Below are 13,690 nucleotides of genomic sequence, written 5' to 3' on the forward strand. Positions count from 1 at the left end.
ATCAAGTGAGTTTTGCACCTTCACAAATCAGATCACCCCAATTCCTGCACCATCACACCTCAGATCAGTCCCAATTCTTGCACCATCACACCTCAGATCAGTCCCAATTCCTGCACCTTCACACATCAGATCACCCCAATTCCTGCACCTTCACACCTCAGATCACCCCAATTCCTGCACCTTCACACCTTAGATCAGCCCCTGGTAGGTTGGCACTGGCAGCAACAATTTTATTCAAATCAGGATTTCTTCTGCAAATACTAGACTAGTACTATGCCTGGCTGCCAGTGCCAGGCCAGCCTATTTGCAAAATAAATCCTGATTTGAATTAGGCTGGCACTGGCAGCAACAATTTATTTGCAGAAGAAATCCTGATTTCTTTGAATAAAATTGTTGCTGCCAGTGCCAGCCCAGCCTATCTGCAAAAGAAATCCCTAAGTAGAAGTCACTCCTCTCTCCAGTCCTCCACTTACCTTGGGTGTGCTGTGCGGTGTGGCTGCAGAGTGTTCCCGCTGGACATAGTACAGGAGATGGTCAGAGACTGCAAACATGATACAAGAGATGGTCAGAGACTACGGACCTGATACAAGAGATGGTCAGAGACTACAGACATGATACAAGAGATGGTCAGAGATTGCAGACATGATACAAGAGATGGTCAGAGATTGCAGACATGATACAAGAGATGGTAAGAGACTGCAGACATGATACAAGAGATGGTCAGAGACTGCAGACATGATACAAGAGATGGTAAGAGACTGCAGACATGATACAAGAGATGGTCAGAGACTGCAGACATGATACAAGAGATGGTCAGAGACTGTAGACATGATACAGGAGATGGCCAGAGACTGCAGACATGATACAGGAGAGACTGCAGATGTGATACAAGAGAAGGTCAGAGACTGAGGATATGATAGAAGATAGAAGGACACTAGGGGGGCCAGAGAGCACAGGGAAAGCAGATAGCACTGGAGGAGCTGAAGGGCAAGGGGGGGGGGAGAGAATTAAGGGGGGGGGGTTGGAAAGCATTGCAGGGGGGTTGGAAGGTGCAGGGTGTGGATAGCACTGGGGGCGGGCGGGCAGGGAAAACCAGGGGGATGGAGAGCATGGGGGGGGGGACTGGAGAGCACTGGGGGGGGGCTGGAAATCACTTAGGGGGGAGTCAGGGGGCACAGGGGGGTGGAGAGCACTGGGGGAGCCAGAGAGCATAGGGGGAGATGAAAAGCACTGTGGGGACTTGAAGAGAACGGGGGGCTAAGGAGCACAGGGGGGCTAATGAGCACTGGGGGGTTAAGAGCACTGGGGGGCTAAGAGCACTGGGGGAGGGTTAAGAGCACTGGGGGAGGGGGGCTAAAGGCAAAAGGGGTTCCGACATGCTACTAGCCAGGTGTACCTAATAAAGGGGCTGGTGAGTGTATATGCATGCATGTGCAAACAGACCAAGTAGCACCCCTCAATTCACCCCTTGATCTCACACACCTCGGAGTGCCACCAGATGGAACAAAAGGTAGGAATACCCCATGACACCCAGGGGTGGATCCGAGACGGTGCCAGGCCAAATGCAGAGAGATGTATGCAGCTAAATGGCTGTGTGAAGGAGGCCTATGGCTTCATTTAGATGTGTGGTTGAGCACATCACTTATAGATATGAACGAGACTGCCAGCAGGGGGAACACCTGTACATCCCTATGTGGATACAAATGGCTCTCTACGTGGCATGGATTAAGAACGTCGCCTTACATCCCGTGATGTATCCCTGCAATGATGCAGGCTTACACTAGAAACTATCCAACATGTTTTTAGCCAATGGGGACCTGTCACAAATGCTTTGTGAACATGTGCAATGCAGCGTACATGTTCAGCAAAACTGGGGTGAGATGTCGTCAAAATCACCTCAAGCCAATTGCCCCTGAAGAGCGATCTGAACGTGAATTGCTCATCAGAGGAGCGGTGGATTTACACACAGGTCTGAACCTGGCCACACATGGTCACATTTTGATCTGTCCAATATAAAGAATGTCCCAACATTATAGTATGAGGTCCTGTCTATCCATCCAATTGCAATGACAGTCAGACTGAGATTGTAGGCTGCGGGCAGCAATGTGTATAATGGATATGACATGGTACATGACTGGTCGGCCAGATGTGCTGATGACAGATGGGAAAGGTCGGTGCTCTCACACACACTATGTAGGTCATGTCCAGGGCTCAGGTGATCGAATACAGTCAGTGCTCCAGAATGACAGGCAGATGGCTCATCCAGGAGCGGGGCCCGCTGGGAATTGTAGTTCGAATCCCTGCATGGCTCATAGAGCGGCGCTGTGTGCAGACTACATTTCCCAGCACGCAGTGCAGCCCGGCCAGCCCGGGATGAATGGAAGTAGTGTGATCAGTGCGCCCTCCTCCCCCGGCCGTGCATAGCAATCAGTCCCGGTGACCGGCCGGAGCTCCGCACATGACCGCACATCGCCGGGGCCCTCCCCCCACGCGAGTGACACATCGTCATATCGAGCAGGACACCGGCGCGGCGGGAGGAAACACACTTACATACTTCAGGCAGGAACATACTTCTCTTGACTTAAGTTCCGGCTCCGCGGCCAATCAGCCTTCTGCTCAGGGGGGTGTGACTCACACCCCCCCTGAGCAGAAGGCTGATTGGCAGCAGAGCCGGTGTAGCTGGCAAGTACAGCGGCCGCGGCCACTGCAGTGAGGGAAATGAACGTCTGACTTCTACTGTGAGGAGTCGGACTGAGTGAAAGCCGATGCCGCGGCCCACCGGGAATATGCCCGGTGTGCCCGATGGTCAGTCCGGCCCTGACAGCATATGTATTCTAACGTTTTTTTAATGATACACCGAGAAAATAATTTGCTTAAAGACATTCACAGAGTTAAAACCAGACCAGGTGGAATTGCATGATCATTTTTAATGAAAAGGGTGCACCTAGTTTTAAAGGGAAACATAGCCACTGAAACCCATACTTCCAGGAAAGGCAATGTTCCCTACTGCACTTGGTTGTTCCTACTGCCAACTTCTTTGTCACTATGGGATGCAGTAGCGATATTTAGACCCCAGTCAAATCTCATTCGGGCAAATGCCTGTTTTTTTTTTTTGTTTTTGTTTTTTCTTACGGGGCAATTTGCCCAGTAAATCTTTAATACACCCTATATAAATTAAGTGAGTAACACCCAACTTCTGACCTGTGGCCTCATTAAGCCCTATGTACAGTATTCTTTCCAGCTTAGAGAGGGTAAACAGTCATCAGCTGCTTTCTCTCTAAGGCAGGCTGTAGATATTGGGAAGTTCTTTCCTGCAACCCGTGGAAATTCACACAATTCCCCTGACAGGGGAATCCCTCCTGCTGAGTAATTGTCTATTCCCGGCAGAGGGGGCAGGGAAAAACATCCTTCCCAGGAGAAGACAGTGATTATTGCTGGTGGCTATAGCCGGTGTTCTATCAGATTACCGCTACCCATCAGATTGTGCAACGGAAGTGATGTTCCGAACAAAAATACTTACTGCCAATGCACTATGCGTTCCAGCATGCATTTCACGGCGCACCATGCATTCCACACCCTTCGCCACTTCACTACCAACAGTGGCATCTTACTACACCCAGCTACGTCTTGATCTGGAGAGTCATTTTAGCAATAAAGCGAGCGTATATAAATAAAGTACAGTATATTGACATCTGTGATGCTGTTTGGATGTTTAATTTTGAAAGCATAAAGGTTTAGCGCTGAGCAGTGCGGGGTGTACCAACATGGCCTCCGCCACCTTCCTACTATTGGCGTCCAGCTTGTTACAAATGTAACATCAAAACAGCATCACAGATGTCAATATAGTATATTTATTTATTTATGCACACTTTATTGCTAAAATTACTCTGAAGTTCAAGACGTAGCTGGGTGCAGTAAGATGTCTATCAGATTACCGCTACCCGTCAGATCATGAAGTGTTTGAAACAAATAGCAGCGTGAAACGCATGTTGGAACACATAGTGCATACGCAGTAAGTATTTTTTGGTTGGAACATCACTTCTGTTACATAATCTGATGGGTAGCGGTAATCTGATAGAACACCGGCCTAGGATTGTGCATTGTAGCAACTAGCATCAAATGACATACTCATTAATGTTGGTGATGGATAGTTTTCGCTGCTAAACATTTGTATTAAAATAAACTGCATTTTAAAGAAGGCCCTCAAATATTTTCAGGTTAAAAATTAAGTAAATTTTCTTGTTGCACAGAATAAAAGACAATTTCTAGTGGAGAAATAAGGGAACCACATGCTACCAACCCTTTTTAGGCTCCCTTGGATGACATTTGATGATAGTGCAATAACCAGTGATCTTGGTAGGCACTCTGAGGATTGTTCCTTTGAGGTAACAGTAGCTTTTGAGGTTGTATGCTTTTTACACAGATATACAGTGCATCCGGAAAGTATTCACAGCGATTCACTTTTTACACATTTTGTTATGTTACAGCCTTATTCCAAAATGGATTAAATTCAATATTTTCCTCAAAATTCTACAAATAATATGCCATATTGACAATGTGAAAGAAGTTTGTTTGGAACCTTTGCAAATTTTTTAAAGAAAAAAACTAAAAAAACACTCATCACCTGGCCAATATCATCCCTAGAGTGAAGCATGGTGGTGGCAGTATCATGCTGTGGGGAGGTTTTTCAGTGGCAGGAACTGGGAGACTAGTCAGGATCAAGGGAAAGATGAATGCAGCAATGTACAGACACATCCTTGATGAAAACCTGCTCCAGAGCGCTCTTGACCTCAGACTGGGGCAAAGGTTCATCTTCCAACAGGACAACAACCCTAAGCACACAGCCAAGATAACAAAGGAGTGGCTATGGGACAACTCTGTGAATGTCCTTGAGTTTCCCAGCCAGAGCCCAGACTTGTTCAATCGGCTTGAACATCTGTGGAGAGATCTGAAAATGGCTGTGCACAGACGCTCCCCATCCAACCTGATGGAGCTTGAGAAGTCCTGCAAAGAAGAATGGGAGAAACTGCCCAAATATAGGTTTGCCAAGCTTGTAGCATCATATTCAAAAAGACTTGAGACTGTAATTGTTGCCAAAGGTGCTTCAACAAAGTATTGACACAAGGCTGTGAATACTTATGTACATGTGATTTTTTTTTATTTTTAATTTTAATAAACTTGCAAAGTTTTCAAACAAACTTCTTTCACGTTGTCATTATAGGGTATTGTTTGTAGAATTCTGAGTAAAATAATTAATTTAATCCATTCTGAAATTTAATCCATTCTGTCTGCTGTCTGCAATTTTTTTACATTTTTATACCTCTTGGATGGTTTTATATATAGTGCCCTGTTGGTTTATAACGTGCTATTGGCTTATATTGTAATATTTATATTATTTATTCGGCTATACCTAGGGATTGATATAGCTGTTAACAATACACCTAATTTTTATCACGCTTTTTTACCACCTCATTTTTATTACGTATTCTCATTATTATTTTTTATAACATGCCACTCCTGGTTTTTTATCTCCTATCTCCTATCACTCATTTGTGACAGGTCATATTATCACCATATACCCGTTATTAATTTAACCAACCTATGGCTTGTACATTTTGTTTTACACTATGGCTTTTGGATATTTTTGAATAACATTACACTGTATATACATTTAATTTTATACAGTCACCTGTAATTTTATATCACTTTATTTATTTATATCATTCTAGTCACCAATTTTATTTCTCAAATACCAGAAGATACACAGTGTATATTTATTGCACTTTGGCACTTACAGAGGCGTTTATTTATTATTATGAGCACATTGGCAGCGCCATACACCTTCTTTTAATTTTTTATTTCTCACTATATATCTTAGGAATATAGTCATATAGGTGGGCTGCAGCCAGTATTTGTAGAGATTCTAATATATCCTAAGCGCGGATTTTTCTAACATGCCATTCTGAAATAAGGCTGTAACATAACAAAATGTGGAAAAAGTGAAGCTCTGTGAATACTTTCCGAATGCACTGTACAGTATTTTCTAATAAGACAGACTGGCTGGATCTAATCTTCCACAATCATTTAGACACTAATGAGAACTGCATCCACTGGACTGCAAAATACAGTAATACCATACACCCATTTCAAGACAAATACTATTTGCTATAAGTATGGGTCAGAATTTTGGAGTTTCCAAAATTTTGACTCCAAACTACAATTGCTAACATGTTAAAGACTAAACACACATCTAAGGGCCTGTGTCAACAAGGTTTGGGTTTGTGCAGACAGGCAAATCAAGCTTGATTTCAGGTTTTTTTCCACATGCATTTAAGATCAGTATTGAATGCTTAGAGATCATTCAGAATTCATAGATAGGTGCATTTGACCTGCAGTTGAATTGCTTCCGATTGGCATTTGACCTCCTTCTGAACTGCATCAAACTGCTTTTCCATCCACATTGACCTATTAGGAGAGAAGAAATGCAAACATGAACAAAAGCCTGTGAACACCTATAGCCCTATGCTATCCTTATGAGTAAAATGAGCTGTGACTGTATTTTGTGTGCAACGTGCCAGTTTTTCCTTTACTTAGCACTCTACAGATTTCATCCTTGAATGGCAGAAAATGAACATTTACGCACCAAGAGTCCAGTGGGTGCTTGTGATGTGTTTTGTAACTTTTTTTGGAACACTGGCAGTGGAGTTTAGACACTGTAGATTTGAAATCATTTGTGTTGAAAACCAGCAGCACCAGGAGATTTTCCACAGTATGTCTGAAAATATGTCTGACATGTCAGAGTACCAAACAGATCAGCTGTAAAAATGATGTTCACAGAACGTGGCCTGTAAACGTGGACACATGAACAAAGTCTATAGCCTGGAGTAAATGTGAGAACATTTAAAAGGTGGTTACAAAGGACAGCGCAACATTTATCAAACTTTCTTCAGTGTTAATTTTTAAACAGATATTTTTTATTTGAAATCTGGTATTAAAAAAAAAAAAAACTGCTGCCTAGTGAAAAACTTGCACCTGTGAAGAAAAAGCATTCCTTGGATTACCATAGTTCATGGATCCTGCACAGAAAGCAATCCACAGCATTCTTCTCATCATTCCTGTGCAAAGATATGGACTGCTGTACAGAATGAAACAACAAGAATGTGGTCCAATGTGAGATTATGTTAAAGGATTTACTAAGACTGGCTAACTTGTTGAATACTGCCAATCCTTAAAGCTAAACTCCAGGCCTGTGTAAAATTTACCCATTCATTGGCCAATCCCCCTAGCACTCCATGGGCTAAATGCTTGTTTTGTCTAGAACGGGATCCACAAACTAGGGCCTCCAGCTGAACTACACATCCCATGAGGCATTGTAAAACTATGACATTCACAGACATGACTAGGCATGATGAGAATTGTAGTTCCTGAACAACTGGAGGGTCATAGTTTGAAGACCCCTGATCTAGAAGGACTAAAATAAGTAAATATAAATACCTTATTCCTTGCTCCCCAGTAGCCATAGCTCTCTAATGTTTCCAGAAAGTGTGGGGATATTTGAAGTCCTCCTGTACATTATACATAATGAGGTCAGAGAGCTGCAACCGGCAGAGTCAGAAGAGAATCAACTTTGGGGATCTGGTCCTAAAAAACAGAGGAAGCCTGCAGGAGCAAGGATTAAGACAAATATTTGTACTTATTCCAGAATCCCACGACTAAATGAGTGTGGAACTTGGTTTTGGATAGAGTTGTCCTAGGTGGTAACATTATTGGGACAAAAAATACTGGTCATCCAACACCCAGGGCAAGGATGCCAAACTGCACCCCCCCCCCTCCCCTCCATTATATGAAAGCTTAGGGGATCCTACATCCAGCAGTCACAGACTTCAAAATCACTGCCTCTGTCACTACTCCTGTCAGCCTTATAACAGAAGAAAGGCACCCCCAACCCTACAGCAAACCATTGCGGCCGGGGCAGCCGTCCTTCCCACCCCTCGTCCCGGCCCTGCTAACCCCTTCCTGCTTAACATGAAAAAGTGTTTTGCTGTCATGGTTAAAGTGTTTGTAAACCTCAGACATAAAAACATGAATGAAGCATATCCCTCTATAGTGTGTACTCAATTAAGAGCACTAAGCGTAATCTCTGTCATTATAAATTCAGCACTTTGAACTGGAGTAGAGAAGAGAAGACTGCAGATAAACAGGTACAACTTATGAAGAAGGATTTGTTTTTATCTCTATGTATCACCTGAGGCCAGTCACTTCACTAGGTATATGTAAGGGTTTACAACCACTTTTTTCCCCCTTGTTTCCTGTGCTTAAAAGCACCAGAACAGGAAGTGAGGTCTTCTATACATAGCAACCTGAGTTAATTGGTCTACAAATTCTAATAGATTGAAAGGCCGGTTCAAGAATACATAAGAAAAAAAAGGTGAAGCCATCTTAGAAACTAGTCGGATCCCATGTTTCAGGTAACAGCTCTAAGCTTCTACATGTTTAAAATCAAACAGAAATAACACTTGTTAAATTGTGTTTCCATCCAAAATGTTCTTCTTAGAGTAAGCAGGGGTTGAAACTTCAGAATTTGTTAACGCTCTCGTCCTACTGGAGAGATTTTCCCTCACTTCCTCTCCAATTTTATCCCTTTCAGGGAAACATACAGCAAAAAAAGTGTCTCCATTGGAAGTTTTTCCTTTTCAGCAGGAAAGTAATTGAGGTAAAATACCCCCAACAAGATCACAGCAGAACAAATAAAACAGAAACAAAACCCTTCCCGACTCTGTGCAAAACTTGTCCCTGGAGTTGAACTGTAATGTTAGTTTTTTACTATTATGGCAGCTTTAAATAAGTGCATACACATTTACATTTTTACAAAATACACTGATTGCATATATCTTCACTATATATTTGTTGAAATTCGATTTTAAAATGCAAGGCAGCTGTAGTTATAATTTCACGTGCATATTAGAACAATGGAATGGCTGTACCCTTAATAATGTGACTATTTAGTATTCTATAGCTATTACTTTTTAAGCATTACTTAGATTGTGTTCTGTTTACAGTCTAAACAGATTACAATAGTGTACATATATGACAGCTCTATATAAGAACCTGAAATAAATAAATAAAATAAAAATATATTTTATTGCATTGAATGAAATGCCACCTATCAAACAATCTATGATGAGTAAGGGTATTTTTCCCTTACTAGTCTTTAATAAAAAAAAAAAAAAACATGAATATTTATAAGAAATGAAAGCTGAACTTTTGGCAAAAAGCTAAATACACATTTGAAATACACATTTGGAAAACATTTTGCCTGAAATTGGATTTGTATTTCTGTCCATCCATTCCTGGGATTTCCACAGGACTACCAGGATGCTGACTTAATTTTCTCTAATGCAGCTGAGCAATACAGCCTAGTCACCTTCCTGCCCCAGCCTGTGATTGAACAGGTAAGGAGCTACAGCAAACTGATTGGGTCAACACTGTGCTCTCTCCTTTTGGCGTCCTTGTCAGCATTTGTGCACACCTGATTGACTCTTGTTGCCCCTCCAGTGTGCTGCTGTAGTGAAGATTATAGGAGGCTGATGCCAAGCTGAATTTAGATGCGTACACTTATTATACCAGATACATATAATAATGTTTTAATTATTACACACCTGCTAAATTTTGTGTGTTTTTTTGGGGGGGCTGGAGTTTACCTTTCAAAGTGATTCTGCACTAAACTAAAGCCTCAATCTGGGCTGTTGGTAAATCTACCCATACAATGGGGTCCCCCTGCACTGAATGGGTTACATGCTCTTTTGGCTATGGGGGGGGGGATAAGTAATAAGTACAAATACTTACCCTATTCCTGACTCCCACAGTCTTCCTCTCCTCTCCATGCAACAGTTCCCCTAAAGCAAATTGATTTCACTGTCCAGCTGTTCACAATGCAAAACCAGCAGGCCTGCATTGTACCAGCAGATGGTGAGTGCCCGCCCACAACCTAGATCAGTGATGGCGAACCTTGGCACCCCATATGTTTTGGAACTACATTTCCCATGATGCTCATGCACTCTGCACTGTAGTTGAGCCTCATGGGAAATGTAGTTCCAAAACATCTGGGATGCCAAGGTTCCCCATCACTGACCTAGACCATTGGACAGTGGAGGAGAGCAACAGATGCTGAGAGAGTGAGGAATAAGGTATTTGTACTTATCCCCCCCCCCCAGGCAAAGTACATTTAACCCTTGCAATGTATAGAAAGACAGAACCCACTGCATGAGTAAATTTAGCAGCAGCCTGGAACTGGGCTTTAAAAGATAAGTGAAAAGCTGTTATTATTAGTGTTACTGTAACATGTTTTCGAGACCAATAGTAGACCTGAATATCAATAGTAGACCCTCACTTCTTGGCAATGATGGGTGGAAACACTCCCTCCCTCCTGCTATGAGATGGCATTCATTGCCTGAGCCAACAACTGGCAGGCCTAAACAGTGTCATATGAAAAACGGTGGGCATTAACCTATATGCAAACATCTACTTTCAGAAAATCAGTACATGCAAAGAATCCACAGAAGCGTTGACATTACTTTGAAATGGAAAGCAGAAAAGCTAAGAGTCAGGTACATGCTGGCACCATATGGTGCACACCATAGAACTGATTTTTTAAGATTATGAACTTCAGACATATATGCAGAAACATAGAAATAAATGTAGTGATACTTTCATAAAAAAAAAAAAAAAAATCTTGTTTTTAAATTCTAATAGTACCTGAATTTATATCACCTCTCTGCAGTCCTCTGCACAACAGGACTTAGAATGGGAAAATGAGGGAGGCGATTAGGCATACTGTGCCATCAGTCTATTCCTGAAAGCTTGCTAAGAAAAGAAAAGTGATTACTCATCAGTGAGATGCTATTCTTACTTGGTCCAGTCTGGAGGTTGAGGATGTCTCCTAGACCAAGCTGTAGGAGTTAATGGCAGCAGAGGTCCAGGATATAGCCATATTGCCTGCCAGGGTATTCTGGATTACAAGATTCTTCAGAATTGAATTACAAATCCTTCTGCTGGTAAAACAGTTCACATTTCAGTCTTATATTACTGTGTATTTAGCCACTTGCATAGAGTTCAGGTTGAAAGTTGTCTGTTATTTGTGATTTTCATAAATTTTGACTTAAGGCCTTCTCCAGGATACAGAAGACAGTAGCATATAACCTTGGAGGACCTCCTAGTCATAGAAGGTTGACTTGCAACTCTCAGTACAATCATGGTATTGATTTTTATAGTGGTTCATAAACTCTTGTAGGATAAAGATGTGAATTTCATTGGAATGGAGAGGATATGTTCAGCAGTTGGATGGATACCTGATTTCTGACTTTTTTTCCAATGGTTATAGGTAGCTAAAGCCTTGTCATTGTTTACTGCAAAGTCAAATGCTTTTTGCTTTAAATTTTGGAAAAAGTGAATGGTGTAAATCAGATTTCTTACCATGTACGTGGCATGTTATGGCAGAATTAAATTTGTTAGTTTTATAATGGGTAGAGCACTTCTAGTATTATATAACGTACATTATGTAAAGTCTACACTATACTTTTTAATTACATTTTACATATTCCAGTGAACTTCAGTATAATTGTTTTGCTTAAACAAAGACCTGCCTTCATATCTATTGTCATCCACATAGCTGTTCTGTAAGGCCATAAACAGTGAATGACTTGCGTCATTATTAGAATCAAGCAGCTGGCCCGGCATTGAAGTCTGTATGGGCCTATGATGATCATCATGTTTGATATTCAACCAGAGAAGATTGATAGGATGATTATAAGACATGATGTTAAATGACTTCAAATTCCATAAATGAGTTTCAGTTAGGGCTTAAGTGATTTATGCAAAATGACTGGCTTGAATTATCACAAATAACAAAGACAAATTGTTCCACAGGAAGCACGCAGCCTGTGAGTTTTTTTTTAATAAGGAAGATAAAAAAAATCAAACTATGTAGAATATATTTACAAAGTGTCAGTTTGTTATACAGATATGCATGTTACTATTAAAAAAGAAAAACGTGACTATGCTGTATAGCGGACTTTATTTCATTATACATTGCTCATGGCAATGTTGCGCTCCAACCCTCAGCAGCCGAAAGTTTCCATTAGTTTTTTGCAGTTACACTTATACCATAGAATCCTTGAGTATTGAAGTTGCAGCACAAGATTGCTTCTTGCACTGATTTATAAAAAAAGATCATTGCTATATAAACAGATAATATTTAGAGAGGTATTTTGTGTCTTAGAAGATTTTTAATTCAGAAATGGGCAGAAAAGATTACTTTTTATATTGAAATTTGTGAATTATTTTTTAAATGTGAAAATGAGAGAAATACTCCTGTTTAGCTGTACTTTATGTGTCGCCAGTGGAGCTTGTTTATATGAGCACCTTATTAAAAGACATTTGCAAAAGTTATGTGACAAACAACAGCTAGTGCTAATACACTACCTTTTTCTTCTGTTCAATGTATGAAATATTTGCTGCACTATCACAAGCACTGCATCATGCAATGGACTGGCATGTGTTTCTTGATTTAGATTTCAGGCTTACAAAGCCAATTGATTTTACCTTTTTGTTTTTAATTTTCTTTAAAATATTAGTATCTATTCCAGGGAAAGACTGCCAAATGAGGGGGCAAAACTGTCCGTTCTCCGGCCACTCTACCTATGATTAAAGCCCAACTTACAGTCCAACCTAAGGAAAATTCTCCCTTGCAGTGGAGCTGCAACTGCACTGCAAGGGTTAATTGCTTGCTTAGGTCTAGGGCAGGGATATCCAACCTTTTGACCTTACTAGGCCACGTTGGAAGAAGAGGAATTCTCTTGGGCAGAGCATAAAATACACTAACAATAAGAGAAGCTGATAAGCAAAAAAAAGTCAAGCAGATCATAAATTTGATCTCTTTTTAGATATAATGTAGAGTAACATAGTTAGTATTGTTGAAAAAAGACACAAGTCCATCCAGTTCAACCAATAGAAGGGAAAAAATATATATGCAATCCTATATATATATATATATATATATATATATATATATATACAATCCTATACCCATAGTTGATCTGGGGGAAGGCAATAAACCCCAATAAAGCATGATCCAATTTGCTCCAGCAGGGGAAAATCCTTCCTGATCCCCCAAGAGACAAACGGATGTTCCTTGGATCAAATTTGCATATAAATTAAAAAGGATCCAGGCCTTTCTTAAAACAATCTACTGAGCTAACTTAATAAAACAAGAAATTCCGCGCTCAGAAAAATAATATAAAAAGCAGCCACTTAAAAAACTGTGATACCAGTCAATCAATTTTAACCACTTAAGCCCCGGAAGATTTTACCCCCATTCCGACCAGGGGGTATTTTGCGATTCGGCACTGCGTGACTTTAACGGAGAATTGCGCGGTCGTGCGACGCTGTACCTAAACGAATTTGGCGTCCTTTTTTTCCCACAAACAGAGCTTTCTTTTGGCGGTATTTGATCACCTGTGCGATTTTTTGATCACGCGCTATAAACAAAAAAAGAGCGTCCATTTTGCAAAAATAGCAATATTTTTCCCTTTTTTTTAAATGAAATTCCCCCCAAAAAAAATGTAAAAATCAAAATTTTTTAAAATTTTCGGCCAATTTGTTTTATGCTACCTATGTTTGGTAAAAAAAATTG

General features: G+C 40.9%; 1 protein-coding gene across 2 annotated transcripts in view; it reads left to right on the plus strand.

Moving 5' to 3' along the window:
* Positions 1-7,565, plus strand: part of TMEM150C (transmembrane protein 150C) — a 370,732-nt gene extending 363,167 nt beyond the window's left edge. Inside the window, exons 10-11 of one of the 2 annotated variants that reach the window (XR_014225911.1) lie at positions 6,605-7,312; positions 7,470-7,565. Coding sequence is in view for 1 of the 2 variants with exons in the window: in XM_082272324.1 (XP_082128450.1) it covers positions 6,605-6,822 (218 nt within the window). In the remaining variant the exon portion in view is untranslated. Of the gene's footprint in view, positions 1-6,604; positions 7,315-7,469 lie in introns of those variants that run through there. The other variant, XM_082272324.1, reaches the window with a different exon arrangement.
* Positions 7,566-13,690: the final 6,125 nt, after the last annotated feature.

Source organism: Pelophylax lessonae (genome assembly GCF_965119305.1).
Source record: "Pelophylax lessonae genome assembly, chromosome: 1".
Lineage (NCBI taxonomy): Eukaryota > Metazoa > Chordata > Amphibia > Anura > Ranidae > Pelophylax > Pelophylax lessonae.